The 26,053-nt window shown below is 51.1% G+C and overlaps 1 protein-coding gene across 1 annotated transcript; it reads right to left on the bottom strand.

Moving 5' to 3' along the window:
• Positions 1-2,638: 2,638 nt before the first annotated feature.
• On the bottom strand, positions 2,639-25,851 carry Eif3b (eukaryotic translation initiation factor 3 subunit B). The gene is made up of 19 exons (XM_055598600.1): positions 25,339-25,851; positions 19,800-19,992; positions 18,138-18,257; positions 17,878-17,935; positions 17,609-17,737; positions 17,231-17,388; positions 14,039-14,170; positions 13,899-13,965; positions 13,259-13,305; positions 11,425-11,635; positions 9,304-9,376; positions 8,061-8,183; positions 6,739-6,817; positions 5,982-6,120; positions 4,887-5,012; positions 4,221-4,298; positions 3,723-3,831; positions 3,484-3,600; positions 2,639-3,110 (listed from the first exon to the last, which is right to left on the bottom strand). Exons 1-18 carry the CDS (start codon positions 25,787-25,789, stop codon positions 3,497-3,499), a joined length of 2,397 nt encoding a protein of 798 aa, XP_055454575.1. The 5' UTR covers positions 25,790-25,851; the 3' UTR covers positions 2,639-3,110; positions 3,484-3,496.
• Between the last annotated feature and the right edge of the window lie 202 nt (positions 25,852-26,053).

Here is a 26,053-nt window from a genome sequence, read left to right on the forward strand (position 1 = left end):
AAACTGCTGTCATCCTGTCTCTTTGGTCAGGACAGCCCCCAGGGTTTGAGTAGTTCCCAAGCAGCCAGGGAGACCTCACAGATACCATGATGGGGACCGTGACAAGAAGCCTGTTGAGCCTGTCTCTAAGCTCCCCTTTGCCAGAGAAGTGGCTGGTCTAGAGCTGAGCCAACACTACAGAACTACAGTATGGAGCTCCTTCCTGCCCTGAGGCCAGGAGTGCCCCCACACGTGTCACCTCAGAACAGCAGCCCAGTATATTTGTGGCTTCCCATTCAAGGGGACTAAACAATGGCTGAACCCGAAGAAGCCGATTCCAGCTGTCAGTGACCTTGCCAGGGTCTCATAGATGACCAAGTTTCTGGTGGAATTTCCAGCCTTCAGTGTCTGGCTGCACACCCAGGCTGGGATTTAGGAATGGCTCTGATGCATTCGCTGCTTTACCTTTTCCACAGGATCCCTGGGGGATAGTCCTGTGAACTCAGCAGCCCGGCCAAGAAGACTGCACCAGCAATGCCACATGGGTAGCCTGGGGTGGCCCGAGCTACTAAGAGCCAGGCGTGGGGACTGGAAAGATGGCTCAGCAGGTAAAAGCACCAGCCAAGAAGCCTGACAGCCTAAATTCTTCCTCTGGGATCCACCCAGGAGAACCAACGCCTGCAAGCTGTCCTGATTTCCACATGGCACACATACAAAATATGTCAAAACCACCAAACAAAAGCCGTATTAAAGGGCCGGCCCAGGAGTCGGCACAGTGGGTAGGGTGCTTTGCTCGGTCTGGAGACCCAAGCTCAGCTCCTGGCATGCACAAGGTGGAAGAACTGCTTCCTCTGGCTTCCACAGGCATGCACATACACACAAAGAACAATGAAATAAAATTCTTTCTTTCTTAAAGGGCTAGGTTTCCCTGGGCGACAGTGGTGGTGTGCTCCCTTAATCCCAGCACTTGGGAGGTAGAAGCAGACAAAGTGAACACGAAAACCAGCACCCGCGCTGTTTGGTGTTCCAAGCACTGCCCTGTCTTTTGATGGAAGACACACAAAGGGCCTAGAGAGATGGCTCAGCAGTAAGTACGAGCTGCTCTTCCACAGGACCCAGGTTCAATCCCCAGGGCAGCTAACATTTGTTAACTCCAGTTCTAGAGGATTTTGGCCTCCAGGGCACTGCACAAGTGGTACACAGACATGCAAGAAGAAACACACAGTTGCCGGGTGGGTATCACCTATGTTTAATCCTGGCTGATGGCTTGAATCAGGTCAGCCTGGACTACAGAGCAAGACACAGGACAGCCAGACCTACACAGAGAAAACTTGTCTTTGCTGCATGCCTGGGACGAAGACAGGCAGACCTGAGTTCCAGGATAGTCAAGGATGCACAAAAAAAAAAAAAAAAAAAAAAAGGCAAAAACAAGCTGACTGATGGGCATAAAACCCCAACTTGGGCTTTCTGTGAGGGCTCTGCCAAGCGCCCCTGAAGCAAGCCCCGCCCTCCCCCTCGGCGGTCACAGCAGTTCAGCGGAGGCCGGGGCTCCCACTCTTGGTCAGTCCTGTTTCTCATCATCTGGGCCGAAGGAGCCTCTTGGAGACAGGATGGAGATGAAGCCTGCAGTAGTGCCCTAAACCCACCCAAGCTGAGCGGGGCGCACAGCTGTCTGGGAGGCAGGAGCTCCCCCTAAATTCCAGCTGTACCACAAAGACAGAAAACCCAGACTTCACAAATGCTTTTACTTAAAAATCACAGAAACCAATCAAAATCAAGTTTTTCAAATAGTGAAGAGCTTCTCATTTAAAAACCTGTAAATGTAGCCTCATGCAATGGCACAGGCCTGTAATCCCAGCACTTGGAAGGCACAGGCAGGTGGATCTCGGAGTTTGAGGCCAGCCTGGTCTACAAAGTCCAGTACAGCCAATGGTACACAGAGAAAGTGACTCCAAAAAGAGAGAGAGAGAAAGAGAGAGAGAGAGAGAGAGAGAGAGAGAATATGCTGTGCTCTTTCTTACTGCCGTTGAGACTAGAAAAATGTTTAAGGAAAATAGGAGTGGGGTAAAAATGCTGAAGAGGCCCGTAGCCCTGACAGAGCCCACAGACGCCAAAGGATGAAGCTAAGGCACAGGAGGAAAGGTGAGCCACTCCCAGGGACGAAGCATGTAAACCATTGATCTTGGCCTTCTGCTCCGCTTTGGTAGCCTGTCCCCTGCTGGCCGCACATGCCCCAGAGACATACCATCCATGGCTGTGGGCTCAGCCCGGGCAGCTCTCTGGTCACAAGAGATGCAGAGGCAGGTAGAGCCTGCAAAAGGCAGGATGCTGTGCAATGGGGCCTCAGATGACCGGTTGGAGCTCCCCTCTGCTCGTCTTCCTTCTCTACTGGACACCAGCTGTGTCCACTTGTCTCAGTGGAAAACACCTCAGTACCTGTTTTCCAACTTGGAAAACCCAAAGTAGTTTGTTTGGTTTTTTTTTTTTTTTTTTTGGTGGGGGGAAGCATTTTTTCATATTAACAGATGAAAGACATAGCACCTGTCAGACTCCAGACAGGCTCTCAACAACCCAGGGGCAGCGTGCAAACACTCACACGGGGAATGGGGAGGCAGGCCTCACAGGCTACTCGCTCTACAAAGAGGAGCAAGACAGCAAGCATTTTCACACAGGGTTGCCTTTATTTCCACACCAACTTTTGTGCAGAGGCCCTGCCACAACCTGAACAGGTGCGAGGTGCTGGGGTGCCTCCAGAGCTTCTGGCACAAGGAAGAGGTGGGAGCGCAGTCTCCCTGCCGGTCTCCGGCCCACGCAGGGACAGCAAGTCCGTGAATGACCCCACTGAGCAGCAGGCGGAGGCTCTGGAAACACCATGGCAACAGGAGTTTAGGAGCCACCAGAACACTGCAGTGAGACCCCACAGCAGACACGGCTGATAAAAACCTAACAGGGCAACGTGAGAGCGGAGCCTGAGTGTCCCTGCTGTGGACAGGGGCTGAAGGCACAGAGCTGTGTCGGGATGGAAGAACCCCGGGTGCACGCACAGTCCAGCGCAGGAAAGCACAGGTGAGAACCCAGCCCAAGGCTCTCTGTGAAGGGCGGCCTCGGATCCTGGGCACGGCACAGTGACACTGCAACAAACGGGGCACCGTTTAGTCAGACACAAAGCAAGGGCCCACAGCCAGCTTCTCCAGTGACCTCACTGCAGGCTGTGGAGAGGAGTACCCCTGCCAGAGTGGCCGAAATGTCAACGGCACCCACTCCACCTGAGTCTCAGCTCTCACGGTTCCTCAGGGAACCAGCACGAAGCACCACAGGCCAGACTCAGCCCCGTACTGTGACCTGTGCCCACGCTACCCTCCTCCTTGCAGCACAGCTGGCCAGGCCCGCCTCCCAAGCTCCCTGTCAACCACCAGTGGCAGCACCGCCATCTTTCTGGGGTGTCTTTGTTGTGGTCTAACAAGCAGCCAGAGACTCATCACCATTCCCGACTTCATGTCTTACCACAGTGCTGAGGTCACTCCTGATTTCCCAGGGGAATGACCTCTTCAGTGACAAAAAACTCGATGGTCTCCTCTTCCCAGTCATCCACATTGCTATCCAGCTCGTCAGTGTCCACCCCTGAGAAAACAGACAGCAAGCTGACCCCCAGACATGGCTGCCATGTCAGCTACAGAGCTCTAGCCCACACCCTTGGGGGAACCATTCCACTTGCAGATAGATGAGCCCGGAAGCTAGGTTACCTCCCCGTAGTTCTAGACGCTCGTTCTTCTGCTTCATATAAAGTTCCTGGGCCATTTTCCGGTATTGCCGGAAGTCCTCCATCATGGTCCGCCTCCTTTCTACCAGTTCCTGTTGGAGGAGGAGGAGGTTGTAAGGCTGAGTAGGACATACTTGCTCAACCACAGTGACCCCATTGTCTGTAGCAACCACTGCTGAAGTTAGGGAGTTGACAAGTACTTGTGTGCTGGGCAAAGCCTTCCATAGAACCCCCTCCTTTAAGTTGGACCCTCATTTCTCTTCCTGATCCTGCCCCTCCTGCTTGTAGCAAGGAAAAGCCAGCCCCTATCTACCCAGTGTTGGTAGATGTTGGTTCCAAGGACCAGTGCTGGCCCTCTGTTCCCATAGACAGTGGCCCCCTCACACACAGAACAAGACAGACCAGGCTCCTGGCACACCCTTCTCACCACCGCCCAGGACAAGACAGGGATGCGCTCCCGTGGGCAGCCCCTTAGGCTCACCTTTGAGGCTTTGGACTGGCTCAATCGATCCTTCTGCTCAAAGATCTTAGAGTATTTCTTCAGGTCCTTTTTAATTTGCTGAAACCAAGACAAGTCTCTCAGGATTGAACCTTCAGAGCAAGCCCTGCAACTGCTGCCTTCAAAGATGCCGGTGTGCAGTGGCAGCCCGGCAGGACTGAGAGGATTCAGCCCCGGCACCAGTCTGGCCCACTGAGGACCCTCACTTCCTAGAGGTGATTCTAGGGTGAGTCACGCCCAGCTCTGACCTAACATCACAAGCCTATTCCATTACACAAGGCCCTCTTAGCTCCTCCAATGCCACTGGGACTTGTTTACAGTTTGTCTGGCTAAGGCAGACTTTCCTGGGTTTTCTGGGTGGGGGCAGACAAGGATAGGGTCATCCTTTTACTATCCAGCTGTGTCTGGCAAGAACTCACCATCCTCCTGCCTCAGCCTCTGGGACTGTAAGCACTGCCTAGCCTGCAGACTTAGAGGGAGTTCCTGATGCTGCTTCAGGTCAGGCCTCAGTGCCCTGCACCTCATCAGAGCCCTCTCCATGTCCCACCCCACACCCCACTGACTGCCCCTGTCCAGTCACAGGACAAATGCCTGCTTCCTTCAGCACCACAACTGCTCCCTTAGCCCAACCAGGTGGGGCCCACAGACCTTTATCTGATCCTGGCTGAGGAGTGTGGGGGGCCTTGGTCTCCAGAGCAGCTGGCAGAAGCGGTCCTTGTTGTTCTTCTGGAGAAGGCGACCTTGGAAGGTCCACAGCCAGTAAGCATTGTCCACCTAGAGGGCAAGAGGTCCATCATGCAAAACGTGCAAGGCAACTCTAGAATCTTTAACCTCAGCAGGCACAGCACCAACCTGTGCTCTGGGAACCAGAGACACAGCACACTGGCGACGAAACAAACAGCTGCGCCTGGCTGTGCTCGCCCTCCAGCGCGGAAGGTGGGGAGCAAACAATGATGTGAGGACCCCGGGCCAATAGCAGTCGGCAGGTGCTCCCCAGCAAAAGTCTGCTCATCTTGTCACTGACAAGAAACTTCCACAGCAGCGCCAATCACCACAGCACCAACCACTCTGTCTCTCCAGCAAGACTCCAAACCAAGCCTCAACCCAAATGCCAGGCTCCTTGCTGCCAAACCAGCTCTCTGGGAGTTTGTGGACAGAACAGCCCCACAAGGGCTTAAAAAGAGGTTCACTTCCTTTACTTTTCCTCTTTTTTTGGGGGGTGGGGTGGCTGCTGGGGGTGGAACTCAGGCAGGTGCTATGCACTGACACCCCAGGTCTACAAGAGGCTAAACAAGTGCTGGGATGATGGGCTATGCTGCACTGGCATCTGGGACAGGTCCTAGATAGAACATCTTGAACTTAAAGAATGATATTCCAGACAGACCCAAAGGCAAGCGAGAGCTCTTCGCCTCACCAGTTAGGGCACTGAGCTCACAGGTTTTGTTGGTGTGGACTCTGCCAACCCATTAGTAAACACAGGAAGCAGTTTGCTCTCAGGAGGAACAAGGGTCCATGCTCTGGCAGGCCCTGCCAAGCAGATGTGCCCAATGCCCTGGCAGCTGACCTCAGTGGTGAGTCTTTTGAGAACCCCTGGATCAGATCGGCTCCCTAAGCCATAAGAGTTTGTGAGTAGCACCCCCTAACCCTGGGACCCCTGGACACAACAATCCCACAGAGAACAGTTTCTGTCACCAGCCTTCAGGGGTTTCATTCCCTGAGAGCCCAGCACGTGCCATCTTCTACCTTATGGCTCCACCACGACACAGAGGTGACCACGTAGCGGCCAGTTGGGTCCCACTCAACGTCGGAGGCCATGTAGTGCTCTGCAATGTTCATGACGGTGCAGTCTGAAGTGTCGACAAACGCCAAGGCACCGTTCATGCTGTGGGATGACAGGGCAGCTGCATCCCACAATCCCCTGCACCCCCACTGAGTGGTCCAATGCCCCTTACTTCTACTGAGTCACGAGGGTGGGAAAGGAGCAAGGACCAAGATGCCCACTCTCTGTTGGGTTATAGCTCCCTGGACCTCAGCCCTTGTTGCCCTCACAGTGACAAATTTCCTAAGGATATCATGAAGCTGGGATCAGGACGTGGATGGTGCACAGAGTTCTGTGACATCTAGAGAAGGTGGCACCTGAGGAAGCCTCCAGAGCTAGCGTGGCATGCACACCACAGTGGGAGCAAGCTGCAGCAGTCCTTCCCACCAGAGGCTGAGGCTGGATTTGCTCACTACTCTGTGCTCAGCTGGAATGCTGGGGAGCAAGAGAAAGGCACCCCAACCAGAGGGCAAGGCAGCCTCCAGCTAATCACGTGTCCCACAAGAAGACACAGAATTCACAGGAGGGCAGAATAAGGCCATGATCACAGAGAATGTCACGACTTCCATCAGCCTGGTTTGGCCAGGGGCTCAGCTGTGACATCAAGTGAGACAATAAGGCTCCATGTTAACACAACCCTCAGAAGTAGATGTGGCCATAGAAGGCAGGGCCCCAACCCACCTCCTCAGCCCGGCCAGCACCACAAACTGCCCCTGGGGACTCCAGAAGATGGTGTTTGCTTGCTGCTTGTCAAACATCTCTGCAAGAGAAGCAAGTACCTGTGAGGGGACTGAGCCACTCTTGAGGAGAGCTGGCAAAGACAAAGTCCACATATGATTCAGACACAAACCCACTGGCCACCTTAGAGAACTATTTTAAAACAGTCCCCCATTCAGTTAGACCTGAGGTCCTGATGCATGCTGAAGGGTGGTAGGTGCTGCTACCTTGAAAGTACACTGGACACTATTTTCAACTTCACATGCAATTGGACAAAGAGGGCATTAACAGTAAAAATAGAGAAGTGACTCATCTCTGACTACACCACGGGCCAAGCTACCAACAACACCATCTCTCAGTGGGCTTGCAGAACCTCAAGCAAACCACAGTCCCAGTCACCCCGACTCTGACCCTGGTGCTGACAACTCAAGGAAAGACAAACCACACACATTTAGGAGATAATGATACCTTTCCTGGTGTTTGTTAAAACGGGACAGAAATCTTTTGATTGTACACATTTTATACAACATTCTATCAACAACACGACTTAACTTTTCAACACAGCCAACTGACCCATCAGAAATGGTCAGACCCAGGTAACGGGAAAGCACACTGTTTATAGAGGGTCCCAGGTCCAAGAAAGCCATGGCATGGCTACGGCACGGCTGCTATGGCACAGGGAACAGGGTGGCTAGCTTCCTCTAGAGAATTCTTGGAACACAGTCTGGGGCAACCCTGCAGATCCACCTCAGCGAGGGCACACTGTGTGGCTCAGCTTGTACTGCTGTGGCGCTGTCACGACACAAAGACAAGCATAAGCAGCAGCAGCCTTTTGGGAGCACAGCAGGACCAGCAGCTGCCTGCATGGCAAAGGAGAATGTTTCCCTTCAGGAGAACAAGCCAGGGTGGGGGCAGAGGACAGCAATTCTGAAGAGGAAATGACAGCTGCCTCCAAAACAATGGCTGAGTTAAAACTGAGATGCTTCCAGGCTGCAGAGATGGCTCAGTGGTTAGAGTTCAACTCCCAGCACCCACATGGTGGCTCACAACCACCTATAATATGATCTGGTGCAGGTGTACATAGATAGAACACTCATATACAAAAGCAAATAAGCCTTAAAATTTTTCAAAAAAAAAAAAAGAACCAAACAAAACTGAGAGGCCTCACTTAGGGCAAAACCTCAGTAGACAGGAAGTATGTCAGCATCTGCCTATCATCTGACCCACAGCTGGAATCCGGGTCCCTGAGACGCTCTCTAGAGGGAGCCTGAGGGTAGACTACTTACTGATAAGCTCAATCTTCCCGTTGCTCTTCACATGGTAGAAGGAGACGGATATCCGGGGGGCCTCACCATGGAGCACAGCAAACTTACTGCCATTGGGTTCCCAGGCAAAGGCTATGATGGTTTCTATAATCAAGAAGTCAGTTGCTGTCATACCTCACACCAACAGCTCCATTTTCAAAGATCTTCATTCAACTGGAGAGAAGCACCCTCAAATCCCCAATTCACTATCAGGACCACAGATGACCGGACAGCAAAAGCAAACACTCAAACAGAAGTCAGCAGCACTCAAACGCGTTTCGTTGGGTTTGCTTTTGATGCTGCGCCTGGGCCCAGCCAGACCTCAGAATCCTCCGGGCCTGGCCCCTGCTTGCTAGGGTCACAGTTATGTGCCACCGCACTGACCCTAGCCCTGGCATGGGGGAGGGCGAGGGCATCTTTTCCTATAGCGGAACTAAATAAAAGCCAATGCAAGGCCCCAGTAGTTTGCCAGACGAAGGTGGCAACTGCGTGACTCTTCCAGCAAAGGAGGGGAGTTGGCTCTGTAAAGTACACCACCTTTCTTTCAGTTAAGAAGAAAAGCTGAGTCAGGCAGTGGTGGTGCCAGTCCTTAGTCCAGCACTGGAGAGGCAGGTCTCTGAGTTTGAAGCCAGCCTGGTTTACAGAGTAAGTTTAAGGACAGCCAAGGCTACACAGAGAATCCTGTCTCAAAAAAAAAAAAAAAGGTAAGGGCGGCTGTGGTGCTGCACTCTATAATTCCAGTACATGGGAAGTAGAGACCAGTGAGTCCCTATGAACATCAGGCAGCAAGGCTGCACAGTGAGATTCTGTCTCAAAACATTCTACCACCACCAAAAAAAAGGGGGAGGGGGCTGGGGGGGAGAAGAAGGAACTAAACTACGTTGAAAGCCAAGCCTGGTAGCACAGGCCTGTAATTCCAGGACTTGAGAGGCTGAGGCAGAAAGACTGGAACTCAAGACCAGATGGGCTACAAAATGAACGAGACTCCATTTCACATAAACAATACAGGCATGGTGGTGTGCACCTGTAACCCTAGGACAGACTGTGAGTGAGTGTGTGTGTGTGCGCGCGCGCACATGTGTGTCTGTAGCTAGCCAGCCTGTGTGCTCCAGTCAGTGGGATCTGGGCAGGCTGCTCCTGCTGAGACCTCACTTCAGCACGCCGTTTGAGCACCTGGCTCACGCAGAAGCTGGACAAGGCCCCTTCCTGCTACACGGAAGCTTACCTTTCATCTCAACAACGTCAACGGGTACTTGCTTCTCCCTCATTCGGAAGATTTCAAAATTTGTGACAACGCCCTGTTGACAAAGGTGAAAAAGGAAGGGGTCACTCTGGAAGGTGACGGCATGAAAGAGACCGCGGGACAACCGACAGTCTAACAGAAGACGGTGCTCGCCCACCACACCCACATCCAAATGCTGGTGACGAAGCTGGCACAGGGGGAGCACAGTGCAAGTGCCCTCTGCAGCATATCCAGCAGAGCTCTCAAGGGGCCTCCAGCCCACTGAGGAACAGCCTGTACCGTGACCTTCGGGTAGCACCATACCAACAGCAGACTCAGTAACTACTCATCCACCAGTTAGCATGTGTCCATTAACACCGGAGTGTATGCACTGGAATACTAGTCACCCATGAAAAGGAATGGAACGAAGGGCTGAGACATGCTACAGTACAGATGGGGCTGTAAAAACATCTCCAGCTAAAGAAGCTGGACACCAAGGGCCATCCGCTCAGGACTCCGGCTGTCTGAAAGGTTCAGATCGGAGCCAGGCAAGCGGCAGACCAGAGGCTGCTAAGGTGAGGAAGGCTTCGGGGCACAGTTCAATAGAACACCTGGCCAGCATACGGAAAGCTGCCTGGGTGACCCAGCACTGGGGGAGAAGCAACAGGGCAGACCACGGAGGAGCCCGGAAGGAGGGGGCAACGGCGAGTTAGCTGTGTGACCACCTGCTAGGAGTCACAGAGCTGGCCAGCACTAAAAAGCATGGCTTTTTGGTATATGAATTGTAACTCGAGAAAAACAAGTTACAGGCCCAGGGGCTCATGCCTGTAATCCAACACTCAAGAGTTGGTCTGGCATGGTGGCACACACCTGTAACCTCAATACCCAGGAGTCAGACTGAACTACAGGTTAGAGACCAGCCTCGGCTACAAAGTGAGGCCCTGCCTCAAGAAACCAGAAGAAAAAATTCAAGGTATTAAACAAACCATGCAGTCCTGGCTGGTCTGGAACTTGCTAATGCCCACCGGGTTGATCTCAAATGTGCAGATCCGCCTGTCTCCCAAGTACTAGGGTTGAAGGCATGCCCCACCATGCCTAGGCCCGATGATTTTTGGATGAGGAAAACATAAATTATGTAAACGAAAGCATCTGTGTGCACAAGTATGTAAAGTCCACCCGTTTACCAGAACAACACATCCCTCTCAGCTGCCAGTTAAGAGCGGCTGAGCATCTGTAGGTGACACTACCGAATTCTCCTGTGAGTTAGAAACTACACAAGGCAATCCAAAAGGGGTAAGAAAGTAGGTTCAAAAGGCTGAGGCCTCCCGGTCCCTCAAGTATAGTGCTATGTCCAAGCTGAGAGTCTCACACCACTAGGTGGACACAACTCCTCAAAAACTGTAAGTCAGAACTGCATGTGAGGGCCACAAAGGGGTGGAGAGACACAGACAGACAGACACACACACACACACATTCTCTCTCTCTCTCTCTCTCTCTCTCTCTCTCTCTCTCTCTAAGATTCTAGATACACAAAGGCCAAAAATTCTAAACCCAAGACATAAGCAAGCTGGTGTGTTTGGCAGTGCTCGCCCTCACTGAGGCGTCACGTAACGTCACTGCGCTGTGGCCTAGAGTACCGTCATGCTAAAGCTACCTCGGACTCAGACTCACTCTGTTACTTGTTATGAACTGTGTTGTTTCTACTGTACTTGGGAGGCAGAGGCAGGTGGATCTCTGTGCTCCGGGACAGCCAGGGCTACACACAGAGAAACTCTGTCTTGAACAAACAAAGAGCTTTGAACCAGAATATTGTGAGGACTCTTACCATGACCAGACAGCTGACAGAGCCACAGGGCAACCCTGAGAGTAAGCCACCTGTTAACCCCTCCCAGCAACCTCAGGGGCTGGAGAGGGGCTGCAGAGCTCAATTAGGTTGCAAGCAGCCGCCAACTGGCTCACAGCCAACTGTCAACTCCAACTCTAGAAATCTGAAGCTCTCTTCTGGCCTGCCCAGGCAGCTGCACACATGTGGCACTCATGCATACACACACAGAAATAAAAACAGGAAACAAATACTCAGAAAGAGCGGCTCATTTACAAGTGGCTCCCACGGCAACTGCTCACCTGTGTGCCTTTCGGGGTCCTGTCCACTTTCACACACAGGTAATCTCCGTTTTTCTGCCAGTGCAGCTTGCAGTCGACTACATTGAACAAGTTCCTCACCCGGATCTCCTGTCTGGTAGGGAGCTGCATCAGGGTCACCCTGGCTGGAATATCTTTGTCTTCTGGCACCCAAAAGGCGATGATGTTACCACCCGGAGACCAAGAAAAGTCTCTGCAGGACAAATGGACAAAAGCTTATGCAAAAAACAGATGGTCATAGAACCGAGCAACAGGAGAGATGAACACATTTACTATTTTGTGTTTGTTTTTCTGTGTAGCCTCGGCTGTCCTGGAGCTCAGAGATCTGCCTGCCTCTGCCTCCCACTGACTGGCATTAAAGGTGTGCCACCACGCCCCATGAATGTGCTCACTCTGTGCTAGTGCCCTGCCCCTCTCCGCTACCTGCTGCACGCCACCCAAGCACTTGACACGGTAGTATAGCCTGCAGTCCTCATAGCCCCGGGCCACGGCCACAAGGCCGCAACAGCACGGAAGACAGGTGTTCACCACTGTCCTCCTCCCCATGCAGCCAGCCCCACAGTAAGCCGCCACCTAGCACTGCTCTTTCGAGATATACTTCAGGCTGATGGCTCCAGCTGCAAGGCATCTAAAAGTCAACCAAGGTGCCACAGGGGAGGACTGCCAAGTCAGAGGTGGAAGATGGGCGGGTGAACAATCCCTTCTGTATTAACTGTTTCACGGGGCAGACGATGCGCCAGACTGACCGTGGCTTTAGCCACCGGAAAACCCTCTATACACGCCACAGCTTGTTTTGCACTTCTTGCTGCTGTTGGCATGGTCTGTCGTCTAGAGTGGTCTCAAACATCCCCTCCTCTCCTTATTCTCCTGACAGCTGGACTACAGAAGCCCACCACATTGAAATCTGGTTTTGAATTATTTGCAGATCAGTGTATGCCCTCTTTTTATTTTTAATTATAAGCCCAAAGAAAACCCAGACACGTAATAGCAAAAGGAGGACACGTCAATGTCCTCCGGGCTCCTAAGCATTCACCGCCCCAGCACTGAGCAGCTCCAGAGGACTTCAGATAATAAAAGCATGCCCACTCATCTAAGAATTAGCTGCACAGCCAAGCCTAATCCCACCGAACACCTTCGAAGAAGACAAAGCCACTGTGCTCACGTCTCCACACTCCCCCACTGCAGCTGGCAGGACTCTGACCTTAGTTATTTCTTTCTGCGGCCAGTGCGCAGAGCTATGGCAATATCCCAACATTTGCAGAAACAAGCAAGCAAGTGCTTTTCCTAAGTGCTTAAGAACTGAGTGTTAGCTGGACATGGCAGTATATGCCTGTAACATGAACATGAGGAAGAACACGGAGTTCAGGCTGTGCTCTGCTACAGAGAATTCCAAGTCAGCGTGAGCTACGAGACACTTAAAACCAAAGTGAATGAATGAATGACTGAATGAATGAATGAATGAATGAATGCAAGCCCTGCTGTGATTGCCTGGGGCCTGTTCATGTGCTCCCCAAATGCAGTCAACTGTCAAGTGGTGGCCATAGATGACGCCCTTGAGAGGTAAATTTGTCCTAAGGAAAGAATGCCTTTTAAGGTCCTTACAGAGCTGCTCCTTCTGCCTACTTGGGAGAGGAAGAGGGCAGAGAGACCATCCATGCAAGAGAAAGCTGCCACTGACAGAATCCAGCAGCCCATCTTGGACTTGCAGATTTAAGAGGAAAGAAAGACGGTCATTTCTGCTGTTTGAGGGCAGTCACCCAGTGTTATACAGCAACCAGAGCACACAGACACCAACTTTACAGGAGCATTCACTTACTTTATTCCAGAGATCTTCAAACTCTTCTTGTCCAAAAGGCCCATAGACTGCCCATGAGGGGAAAAAAGAAAGGAAAAATAATAATCACAGTTCAGAAAGGTCAGGGCAATGTCAAGTCTATGTACTTGTTCTTCACGCTTATTCTGGGAGGGGGACGCGTCGCAGTACACACACAAATGTCAGAAGAGACTGCAAGAGCGTGTTCTCGCCTTTTCCATAGTGCCTTTACCTACTGAGTCCCCCCGCCAGCTCTCCTACCGCTTTAACAGTACAAGAGCATTACAGGCACGAAGGACAGGTGAGCAGCTACCAACTGCCAGCAGCAAGATGCACACTCACAATAGGACTTCTGTTGGAGCCAGGGCAGGAGAGTCCAGACCTCCAACCGGCACAGGAAGGGTTGGTCTTCACTAGTTACCAAAGCCCCACTTCTCTTCCCCTAGCACAGACTTAGAGAAGGACTAACTATATCCTCCGAAAATGACAGCCATGCATGCACCCAGCAGTCTGGCCTTGCTTCCAGAATCCGAAAATCTCCACAGGAGCTAGGCCATGGCTCGGGGAGAGAGTAGCTGCCTAGCCTGCAGGATTGTAGTTTAATGTCCAGAACTTCCAGAGATGAAGGCAAACCAAAACTCACAGGTGTTTCATAGATGCTAAGAGTATCCAGAGTCATCCTTGCAAAGAATTTGCCATCATGGCTCCACCTGAGAAGAAAAGAACCAGGCTGCACCAATGGATCAGGAAAGGTCACAGGAAGACCAGGGCTACATCACTCACTTGAAGATGGGCCAGTGGGCAGAGCTCTCACAGTGAAAACCTCTCTTCTTATGTCCCGTGAGGATGTCCCAGATGATGATGGCCTGAGGGTCATCCTGAGTGTCCATCAGTGGGCTGAAAGTTACCAGGTATCTGCAAGAGAGGGGTCACTGCATGCAGCACCTCCTTTGGGGTGAGAATCACAGTTCAGCACACACTGCTGTGGGCCAGAGACACAAGATAAGAACACTGCTGAGGTGTGTGGAAGCAGCCTTTCCTGAGTACCATGATCCCCAAGAACGGCGGCTCACCTCTCCAAGCTGGGGGGTGAGCTGGGGGGTGAGCACAACCAGGTAGAAAGTAATCACAGTCCCCTACAAGAGTCACCTAGAATGGGGTTCCCAACGGGCACCCCATTGGCACCAGGCAAATCAAACCCCCGAACAGAAGTCTGCTTAAGTGGGCTGGTCTAAGGGAGGAGCCATATAGGATTCTATCTTCACAAAGGAGACACATACAGTTCTAAAGTAAGTTGAGTGTGTTTCCGGGAAATGGACAATTAACTACCTGACTTTGGACATCTCTACATTGTAGAACAAATCCACAAAGCACAGACATCCTAAGGACACAGCCCTTGCAGCAGGAGCAGTGGGAGAAGCCACAGCAAGCCAGAGATCACCAGCAAAATAGCCCTCCTGCTGCAGCGCCAGGGCTGCCGTCTGAAATCCTGACCAGCAACAAACACCACACAAACTGCTAAAGCCTGTAATGAGCAAATCCCAATATTACAATCTACAGAACCAAAGCACAGAGGACCTAACAAAGAACAGGATAGGCCCACTTGTTCAAAAGGATCAATGTGTGGACATACAGATCATACCAGGTGCAAAGCACTGATCCCAGCACTTGGGAAGAGAAGGCAGGAAGATCAGCCAAGATGAGCTAAAGGGACTGAGGGCCAAAGCCTGTATCAAAACGAGGAAGCCCACATCCTACCAATGTGCCAACCATGCTCCCACGACACTGGTGGACTAACTGCTGAGAGACCTGCATAAGCTTCCCAAGAGGTGAAGACATCCAGTGTCACCCTGGCACAGCACCCTCACATATCCAATAAAAAAAAAAAAAAAAAAAAAAAAAGATTTATTTTCTATGTATGATGGTTTGCTTGCCTGCATGCCTGATACCCTCAGAGGTCAGACAAGGGAGTTGGATTCCTGCAACTAGAATTATGATGGTTGTGAGCCACTATGTGGGTGCTAGGAATCGAACTTGGGTCCTCTGCAAGAACACATGCTCTTAGCAGCAAGCCACCTCGCCAGCCTCTCACATATCCACCTTTAGCATACTGCTGGAATGGACTCTCTGCTGTCAGACATGCAAAGTAGCTAAGAATTCCAGAACACTCTATGAAAGCAGCACAAAGGGAGGGAAGGATGTTCCAATGAGCCCAAGAGGGTTATGGACACTAGGACTGGGGCCAAATCAGTGGATGTAACAACCTGTCTACCCAGGAGGCATTTTATGTTACAGCATTATATAGCTTGTTTTTAAAATAAATTCGACAAAACGAGAAGTAATTTAACCCAGGTTTTTGTTGGTTTTTTTTGGAAACACATTCTCATGTAGACCAAGCTAGCCTTCAACTTCTGATTGTAGAGAAATGTTAGTTTAGAACATGGCTATTCTGGCAAGAGATCTCTAGGTCTGTGTGACCTGGCTAGAATACAGATACACCTTTAATCCCAGGTTAGAGGCAAGCAGATCTCTGAGTTCAAGGCAAGCTTGGTAGAGAGCAAGTTCAGGTAAAGAAAAGCCTTTAATCCCAGCTCAGGAGATAGACCCATGAACATGTCTGAGCTTTAGTCAACGCTGTTCAGTCAGTTCAGTTGAGTCAGTGAGTTGAGGGACAGTGAGGTGGAGCTGAGTTTGTGGAACTCAGAGGCAGTTTTTACTAAGAGTTTTACAGAGAGAGAAGCTGGAGAACAAACTAGACACAGGTGAAGACAGAAGGAGCCAAATTAGAACAGATTGCTGGTATGAGGCCAAGCAGAGATATTCAGTGAGAAACTGAGAGAAGCCAGATTGAATCAGTCAGCTTGGAGAGGAGTTTGAGCCAGAACAGCTGAGTTGAACCAGCCAGCCAGAGTTCAGAAAGAGCTAGAAAAGGTGAGCTTATTCAGAAGAAAGTCTCAAAGGCTGAAAACATTCTAGGCCCAGGCCTAGGTTAGCAGACAGAGGTAGTAAGGCTCCAATCCGACAGTTACCTCAGGTGAATAAAAGCTACTCTTGCCTCTACTTCCCAAGTGCTGGGGATTCAGGTGTGCCCCACCACGGATAGCATGTGGGCTACCCCAGTGTTCCTCTGCTCTACCAGTTCAGAAAGGGAAAGAGAAATGTCTAGAACCTGAACCAGTACCTGTGTGACACCATGTATCAGGGCTGGCCTAGAGCAGTACCTAGAACCACAGTATCACACAATGCACATGGGGGTCCCTCAGAAAATGCAGCTCAGAGGTGAGTGCGTGTGGTTCAACTACCCAGGTCCAACAGTACCAATCCCAATGCACATCTTTTCCTATATGTACATTCACATAAGAAATACACATTAAGTACAGTTAAGAGACCAAAGACAACAGAACGCAACCATTATGAGCATACTACAATGAATTCTGCCAGTGTGGTCTCTTCTAAAAGAGCAAGACCCAGACAATCTTCCTGCTGACTCTGTGTCATGGCAGCCCAGGAAGGTAAAGCCACAGAAAGGGAGTTACTGCTCCCAGGCTCCTCACTGCCCCAGCTGCTCAAGTATGGGGCCGGGGAGGATGCAGCTCACTGTCAGAGACCCTGGGTCACGCCCTGACAAAGAAAAAGAAGTAAAAGAAAAACTTAAATGCTCGCCACCCTCACCTTACTGCTTGGCTCTGGCAGTTTACACACTATTCGAGAAGGGGTAAAGCTTTGAGCAGGACCAAGTTCATCCCTTTTCTCTCTCCTTTGTTTGTTTGGAGGCTTTTTTTGAGGTGGAGTCTCATGTAGCTTAATCCAGACCCACACTCACTATGAAGTCCAGGCTGTCTCTGACATCTCCTGACTCTTCTGTCACCACATCCCAAGTGAGTTCTCTGCATCCTTCCTGGGCCTGTTCTACAACGTCTGAGACTACCACAAGTCACCTGAGGAGGCTGAAAAGGAGGACAGTGAGTTGCTCACCTTTCACATGGAGAAAAGTCAATGAGCTGCACGCCCTGGTGGCTGAACCTCTGGATCTGCTTGAACTTCTCCCCTCCCCAGAGGGCGATGCCCCGCTGATGGAACGTAGCCAGGTAGGTGCCCTTGGGAGACCAGCGCACATACGTCTCTGTCCATCTCTGTAAGAAGAAGAAGGCAGGATCAGGGTTAAAGCAACAAAACATCAAACACAGCAACTCTTTCTCTACAGTGCAGCGTCCCATTTCTTAGAACCTGTTTCCAAGCTGGGAAAAAAGTGACAGCTGTTCTCAGAGTGCCTTAGAGAACAGGAGCCTTCACCTCTGGGCAGAAACCAGCCCTGCTGTAAGGTCATGGCCAGGGCCCATCGCTAGTACACACCGCTCTTTCTTCAATTGAGACTGGGTCCTTGACGTCATTCCAGAAGATGGATGTCCGGTCTCCACTCTCAAAAATCACACTGTACTGATCTCTACACTCGGCCTCTTCCAGCCAATAACGCAAATTTCCCTAAAATAATCAAAATCGAGGGACTTAAAGAAAGCTCAGAGACAATTATTGCACTTAATGACAAATGGTAAGTTCAACAGATACTTTTGACCTCAGGTTACAAAATGTTTCCTACAAAGCAGAGGATTTGTAGAACATACCAGGTCTTTGAAAGGCTGCTTCTCTGGAATGTCCCACTCATCACTAATCATCATGTACCTGCAACAGAATGGCACTGCTGAGTGGCACAGGCTGGATGGGATAAGGGGCACAGCCAGGCAGCATCGTGCCCTCTCCACCAGCCGACAGTCAAAGTGAAAACATAAAATGCTCTTGCCTGGCCAACACCAGCCACCAGCACCTACCGAGGAGCTCCCTGCCACCCACACACATTAACCACAAGAGCTTGGCTCCAACTCACTTATCAAAATCAGTGAAGAGGTTGACCCGGAACGTGTGCTGCTTGTCCAGCTTGTATCCATCAGCATTTTTCACAGCATCCACAGCATGAGCGGGAGAAGCATATTCCAGAAAGATGTACCTAAGTAAGAAGGCGAGCAGCTTTAAGACTCACTGTTCCTGAGACCTTTCTATATGAGCCGAGGCCCTGACTGTCCTGCAGTGTCCCCAGGGCTGACAGTCACCCTGAGAACGAGAGAATACGCAGGCCAAGCAGTTTCCCAAAGAATGAAATCCTAACATAAAGATCTCAAGACTATGGCTCATTATTATCAATGATAGAAGTTTGACAGAAATGCTCATTACTCTGTGATACACACAGGTCAACAAAACCTAGCAAAGTGTCCACTTTACATATGAAGTGTTTCTGTTTTGCAATGACCTGATTAAGAGTCACTCTGAACCAGCCTGATCTACAGAGCTAGTCCTAAGACAGCGAGGGCCACACAGAATGCACTCGCACACACAGGAAAAATAATTCACACACATAAAACAATTAAGAACAAAAAACAGTAAACAGGGTGGCACAGCCTAGAGCCAATGATTCTTCCAAAAGTAACTTTGTAATAGTTTTTAAAACTACCTTTAAAATTCTTAGCCACTGGGTATGGTGGTGCTCACCTTTAGTCCCAGCACTGAGGTAGGCAGAGGCACGCAGATCATTGTGAGTTCAGATCGCTATGAGTTTGAGGCTAGCCTGGTCCACAAAGCAGTCCAGGACAGCCAAGGCTACCCAGAGAAAGAAACCCTGTCTCAAAAAGACCAAACGAAAAGAAAGGAGGAAAAAAAAAAAAAAAAAAAAAAAAAAAGGTCTTAGCCAGGCAGGGGTGACACATGTCTTTAATCCTAGCACTCAGGAGGCTGAGGCAGGTGGATCTCTGAGTTTGAGGCCAGCCTGGTCTACAAAGAATTCCAAAATAGCCAGGGCTGCACAGAGAAATCCTGTCTTGAAAATCCACCCCTGCCCCCAAATCCCACTAAGTCTTTAATTCCAGAAAGTGACCTTAACATCCTCCCCTCCCCTCCGACAAGGTGGAGAATGTTAAAAGGTCTGTCAGGGTGGCAAGGCAACCAAACCCTGTAAATTGGCCCGCAGCCACTGTGGACCACTCTGCCTGTTCAGTTTACTGAGGGCAGCCAGCCCCACCGCTCAGGAACCTCAACCCTGGGAGAGAGACAGCCAGTCAAAAGCTGGCAGCGGCAGGAAAAGAGACACACGCCACAGCCCTGGAGGCTGAGCCCTGGGCTCCGTGCTCAGCAGCAAGCAAGATGGCGGGCCAGAATCAAGCGTGGAGGCCTAAGCAAACTGCAAGTCATATACCTTAGGCCACACCCAGATTTCAAGGCTAGTAGGGAGTTGCTAACTACCTCACAGAAGGTAAAATGTTTTCAAAAGCACTTCAGAGAGAAAGCCCACAGGCAGGCCTGCCCTTCAGCTCTGCCCACTTTCTGGCTAGTGGTGTCTTTTTCCAGAATCCGGCCCCGGGGCAGCCACTGCTGCCGTGGAGCTCAACCCTGATGACCTCAGTCTGCAGTCACTCACTAGGCCATGACTCCAGAGCCCGCTGAGGGCTTCCCTCGGGGTGGCCTGAGTACAAAACTCCCCAGCAAATAGAGTGCTCACCCCTTTGTCTTCCCGTCCTCTTCAGGATAATAGTCATTTATGACTTTCCCAAACTTGGAGAAGATCTTGTGGATGACATTTTTGAGCTTCTCAAGCCGGTCGGGTCCCACCTGGGGAACATTATCCACAACAATCACCGAGTCGATTCCATCTGCTTCCTGAGGCCGATCTTTGAGGACATCACCAAGCAGTTCTGAGGAGTAAAGAAATGCCAGGTGGTTTCTATTTAAGCCAGAAGCACCCTCCACTAGTGAGCAGGCTGATCATCTCAGGAGCCAGCTACTCAGTGCTTTTACCACAAAGAAATCAGTCAGGACCTCACTAAAACAACAGGGAATCAGGAAGGTTAATCCTCACAAGCCCCCTCATAGGAAGTATTGTGAAAATGCACCCAAACAATCCCACCGCTCTGCAGGTAGAGGCAGATGCACAGGGATGTCTGAGTTCAAGGCTAGCCTGAGCTACAATGACCCTGCCTTAAGTAGGTGAAAAGAACCCATTCCTGAAAGCTATTCTGACCTCCACAGCCTTGTCCATACTCCACACAAAAATAATAATTACCTTTAAAATAACAAAACATAAAGGGCCGCAGATAAAACACAATAGCTAGCGGCATGCCAACCTAACACGGAAGTAACCCTGGGTTCAATCTCCAGTACTGCTATTTAAAAAAGCAAACAAGAACCCCACCACCACCACACAAACCTAAAGAATGGTTTATTCCATGAATTTCTAGCTAATCTGTGAAACTATCACTCATCTTTTGCAGGTGTGATGCCTCTTGGGTGGTGAAGGCAGGAGGAGTTGTTCAAGGTCATCCTCAGTGTAAGGCCAGCTTCCTACTGGGTTACATAGATTTTGTCTCAGCTAACTGAAAGCTGGAGGGGTAGCTCAGCATTAAGAGTACGTACCACAAGCTGGTTCACACCTTTAATCCTAGCACTTGGGAGGCAGAGGCTAGAAGATCTCTAAGTTCAAAGCCAGCTTGATCTACAGAGTAAGTTCCAGGACGCCAGCGATACACAGAGAAACCCGGTTTTTAAAAAAATCCGCTATCTCTCCTGCAGAGAACCTGAGTTCTGTTCCCAGTACCCATACTGGCAACAGCCTGTAACTCCAGTTCAAGGGGACTGGACACCTCTGGCTTCCAAGGGAATGGGTGCACACACAGACTTAAAAAACTAACCTTTTATAAAAGAAACTTCAGCATGCTAAATATCCTAAATGCCAACCCCTTGCTCCGCTTCACTCGCAGAAGTGAAGAGTGGGACTGTGGTAGAAGCTAAGGTAATGATCTTCAGCATCCTCATAAAACCAAGGGTAAAGTAGCATGATGGCATATGCCTTCAATCCCAGGACTCAGAGAGGCTGAGCTCTGTGACTCATAGGGCAGCCATGGCTACACAATGCGACTGTCTCAAAGAGCATTTTTAACCCCAATGCTGTGAGGGCAGAGACAAGAGGGTCTCAGTGGCTAGATACCCAACCATTCTAGCTGAAATGGTGAGCACCAGGTTCAATTAAAGACCCTATCTTAAAAGTGGGGGGAGGAGCAGGGTAGTGGAGGGGCGTGCCTTTAATCCCAGCATTTGAGGCAGAGGCAGGTGAATCTCTAATTTCAAGGCCTTGTCTACAGAGTTCAAAAAAGGGTCAAGAGCAACTGAAGACCACTCCTGACATAAACCTAAGGCCTCCACACACACTTTCATACACACACGTAAACAAAGAGAAAGGTGGGCTAGCTGTAAGAGTGCTCCCAGCACCTGAGGACATGAGAGCAGAAAGAGCCATTTTTGAGGCCATCCCAGGTCTACACACAAGAAGCTCCTGCTTAAGATATAGAAGTCTGGACTGGCCTGGTGGCTCATGCCTTTAATCCCAGCACTCAGAAGGCAAAGGTGAGCAGATCCCTGAGTTCAAAGTCAGCCTGAGTTTCACAGAGAGACCCTCTCTCAAACGAACTATGTATGTATGTATATCTTTGTATGTGTGTGTCTGTACACATAAAGGTGTGGGTTGGGGAGACAGTTCAACAGTTAAGATCACTTGTTATTCTTCCAGAGGACCAGAGTCCAGTTACCAGCACCAACATGGTGGATCAGAAGCATCTACAACCCAGGGTCCAGGGAATCCAGTGCCCTCTTCCGGCCTCCAAAGGCAATGCATGCATGCAGTGCACAGACATCCGCGCAGGCAAAGCGCCCATACACACACAATAAACACGGATAAAGAACAGAGCTGGCGAGATGGCTCACCCATTTTACAGTAGCTCTTGCTCCTGCAGAGATGCTGAGGCTCAGTCCCCAGCACTCAGCGTGGTGACTCACAGGCATACCTAACTCTAGTTTCAAAACTCTGATGCCCTCTTTTGGTCTCTACAAACACCAGTCACACGTGGCGCATATAACATGAATGCAGGCAAACAGTCACAAATACAAAATAAAATCACCTAAAAAATAAAACACCCCTAATATCGCACGCACGCGCACACACACATATATGGCAAGTCTGGGCCAGCAAGAGGCTCAGTGTATAAAAGCACTTGCCATCAAGGCTGATGACCCGAGTTCAATCCCGGGAACAACTGTGGAAGGAGAAAAACCAACCCCTGAATGCTGTCCTGACCACTACATAAATGTGTAGCATCAACTCACCAAGTGATTTTTTTTCCCCGAGACAGGGTTTCTCTGTGTAGATCTGGCTGTCCTGAAATTCCCTCTGTAGACCAGGCTCACCTCAGAACTCAAGAGAGCCATCTGCCTCCCAAAGGATAAGATTAAAGGTGTGCACCATTACACTCAGTGTAAATGACTTTTTTTTTTTTGAAGGTCAGTGTTGTTGGGCTGGGACCAGGCACTGGGTTCTACTACAAGGCAAAAAAAAAAAAAAAAAAAAAAGTGATAGTCCCTTGCATTTTGTGCTGGCTACTTTTATGTCAACTTGACAGAGCTAGAGTTATCTGGGAAGAGAGAACCTCATTAAGAAAACGCCCCCACCAGACTAGCCAGCAGGCAAGTTTGTGGGTCATTTTCTTGACCAGTGACTGGTGTGAGGAAACAACACTATGGGTGATGCCATTCCAGGCGGCCTCCACATCAGCTCTGCCTTGACTTCCTACTCTGATTTCCCTGGCCAGTCCACTGACTGAGAGAAGCCTAATTAAGACACCTTTCAAAGACACGAGATCGGGAGCAGACAAAGAGCAAGGAGGCAAGAGGCGGGTTTTCAACACGACAATGCCACACACCTTTACTACAGAAAGGCCGTGAATGCTGGGTTCCTTTAAAAGCCTGCTCACCATACAATTAAATGGCCTGCTAAGCTGGATCCGAGCTTAACAAGATGTAATAAAAAGCCCAGCTTCTATACAAACTACAGACTCCTTCCCAGGAATTCAAAGCCATACCTAGCCTGTAACAACCTGCGACTACCTGGGAAGGGCAGAGCAAAGCACCCTCACGATGCAACACATTGTGTTTCTTTTGGCTTGTTTGGGTTCTGTAGAAATTTACTTTAACGTGTATGAAGACTCTGCCTTTTTGTGTGTGTGCACTGCGTGCCTGCCTGCCACATGAGCACCACATCCCCGAACTGGAGTTAGAGCGCTGTGAGCCGTCATGTGGGAGCCGGGAGTCAAAGCCAGGGTCCTAGAACAGTGAGTTCTCTTAACTGCTGAGCCATCTCTTCGGCCTTTTTGGTTTTGTTGATACAGGGCCGCATGTACCCTGGCTTCGCACTCCCTATGTAGCAGGGACTAGCCTCAAACTCCTCCCTCTACCTTCCAAGCAGTGGAAGGACAGGCATGCGTACCGAAATGAGGGAAACAACTGGTTGGTGATTAGAAACAAAAAAACTGAAAAGGAGACCAAAAGACTGCCTTGTCTTCCCACCCTTGTGACACGCTTACAGGGCCACCCAAGCCAGGTGGCTGTGAGACTTCCAGCTCTTCAGCACCAGAGCCTCCTCATTACTCTACCCTTCCCTGTGTACTGGGCTCCCTGTAGACCTGATGGAGGCATGCTGGCTGTGTAGTGACATTAGCACCCCGACTCCCATACTCCCCAATTCTGAAAGCTGTCACACTTGACCTGTGAATTAAATGGGCTCAACTAACTCCTTAAACACTTACCTTGCAGCAGACAGTCCCACTTGCTTCCCAGCACCCTCACAGGGCAGCTCACAACCACCTCTAGTTCCAGCACTAGGGACCCGGCCACCCTCTTCCGCTTCTAGTGGGCTCCTGCGCTCACACAGACAAACTGACATAACTCAAATGAAATATAAAACAAACACTGGCTGGAAAGACTGCTCGGCAAGTAGAAGCAAGGACTCGGGCTTGCTTCCCCGCACCCGCTCGGTGGCTTACGACCAACCCTAACTCCAGTTCAAGGAAATCCACTCGCCTCCAGACACCAGGCTGCATATGACACAGACACCACAGGGGCAAAATGCTCCTATGCATAAAACAAACTTCAATTAAAATAAAAACAAGCCTTTGAAAAAGGAAAAGGGGGTGGGGACGCACATGAGGAAATTGTTCAGTCCAAAAGAGCAGGACTTGAGTTAGGATCCCCAGCACCCGGGAAAAGAGCTGGCACAGTGGCACACAGCTGCATGCCCGGTGCTAGAAAGGTAAAAGCGAGGATCCCAATGACCTGGCCAACTGGTGAGCTGAGTTCAGGGAGGCACCTCTCTCCCCTAACAAAAACAAACAGCAAAACAATGGCGACTTAGACGGCAACCCCTCAAGTATGTTTAAGTTGACAACTATATGAGGCTCTAGATTTTTCTGGTCTATTACTGGTAGTGCATGCCTGTAGTGCCAGATTCATGTAAACTGAGGCAGGAGAATCAAGAGTTCAAGTTCAGCTTGCTGTACAGTGAGGTCCTGTCTCAAAAAGGGGAAGAAAAAAAAAAAGGTGGGGGAGGCTGTTCTTAACTCCCTAGCCCCTCAGTATTCATTAAATCAACACATACAGGAACTGCCTCGTGTGCTCTCAGCCTGAAGTTGAAACGGTGGAAAACACATACTACCAGCTGTCATAAAAGATTTGAGGACTCAGACTCTCGTGGGGGACGGCAGAAATAATGTCTTAAAGCCAGTCACCGTAGAAAAGAATATGAAGTACGCTGAAAAGAAGAAAATGTGAAAAAGCAATGGATGGTCAGGGGTACCGACCTGGGAAAAGAGAAGCGGGCGCTAATGCGGTTGGCTCCAACGGCAATACTATTGCGGAGAGCACTGGGAAGACACTTGGGCAAGGGGGAGGGCACCAGGCTCTCTACACGACCTGTCCCTCCCATTCGGCCTTCCCAAGGGTCCAGCTGGGCAACACTGGACACCGGAAGGCCCAGATACTCCAGCTCGCCCTGCCCTCCACCAGCCCCAGACGCCCGGTCTCCTTGCAGAAGCAGGCTCCCCTAATGGTCCCCTAATTCAGAGGAAATAAGGGGGGGAACCGCTGCAGTCGGGAGACCCGGCGCCCCCCGCCTTCAGTGGATACCTCCCCACGGGCACGATCACGACTACAACCCTTACCTTCCTCGCTCACGTCGTCCACGAAATCCTCGGGGTCGCTGAAGGAGGGCTCATCCGCCTCGCCGTTCTCCAGGGCCCGAGGCTCCGCCTCAGCCGCGCTGCCATCCGACCCGCCCTCCTCCTCCGCTCCGGCGGCGGGGAGCTCCCGGGCCTGCTCCGCCGCGGCCTCCGCCTTCCCGGGGGCAGCGGGCTCCTCCGCCGACTGCGGCGGCGGCGACGCGGCCGGACTGGTCGCCGTCTCCTCTTCGGGCCGGGCCGCCGGCTTGGCCCTCACCTCGGGCTCCGGCCCGGCGTCGGCGTCTTCCTCGGCGTCCTCGGTCCGCCCCACCTCGGCCCCGCCAGCCCCCGCCGCCTCGTCCGCCGGCGGCGCCTCGGAGGCCGGGTGCTGCCTCGCGGGCTCGGCCCGCTCCTCCGCCGCCTCGGGGGCCGCCACGTTCTCGGCGTCCTGCATGGGCCCGCGCTGCTGCTCCCCCGGCTCGGCCGCCCTGCTTCCGACTCCCAGGAGTCACCGCGCGCCCCTAGCGCGGGGCCACGTGCGTGCAGCGAGTAGGCCACACCAAGATGCAGCGCGGGGGGGACACCCACGCCCTCCTTCCTCACGACCCGCCCGAGGAAACCCAGATGTGGGTAAAGAGCGCCCAGGAACCACCACAATACTGTGCGTTCGAGACGGGAGAGACCATTTGTGGCCGGAGATGCGCTTTGGATAGCAACT

The sequence above is a fragment of the Psammomys obesus genome, unplaced genomic scaffold, assembly GCF_907164565.1.
Source record: "Psammomys obesus unplaced genomic scaffold, mPsaObe1.curated_primary_1811, whole genome shotgun sequence".
Classification (NCBI taxonomy): domain Eukaryota; kingdom Metazoa; phylum Chordata; class Mammalia; order Rodentia; family Muridae; genus Psammomys; species Psammomys obesus.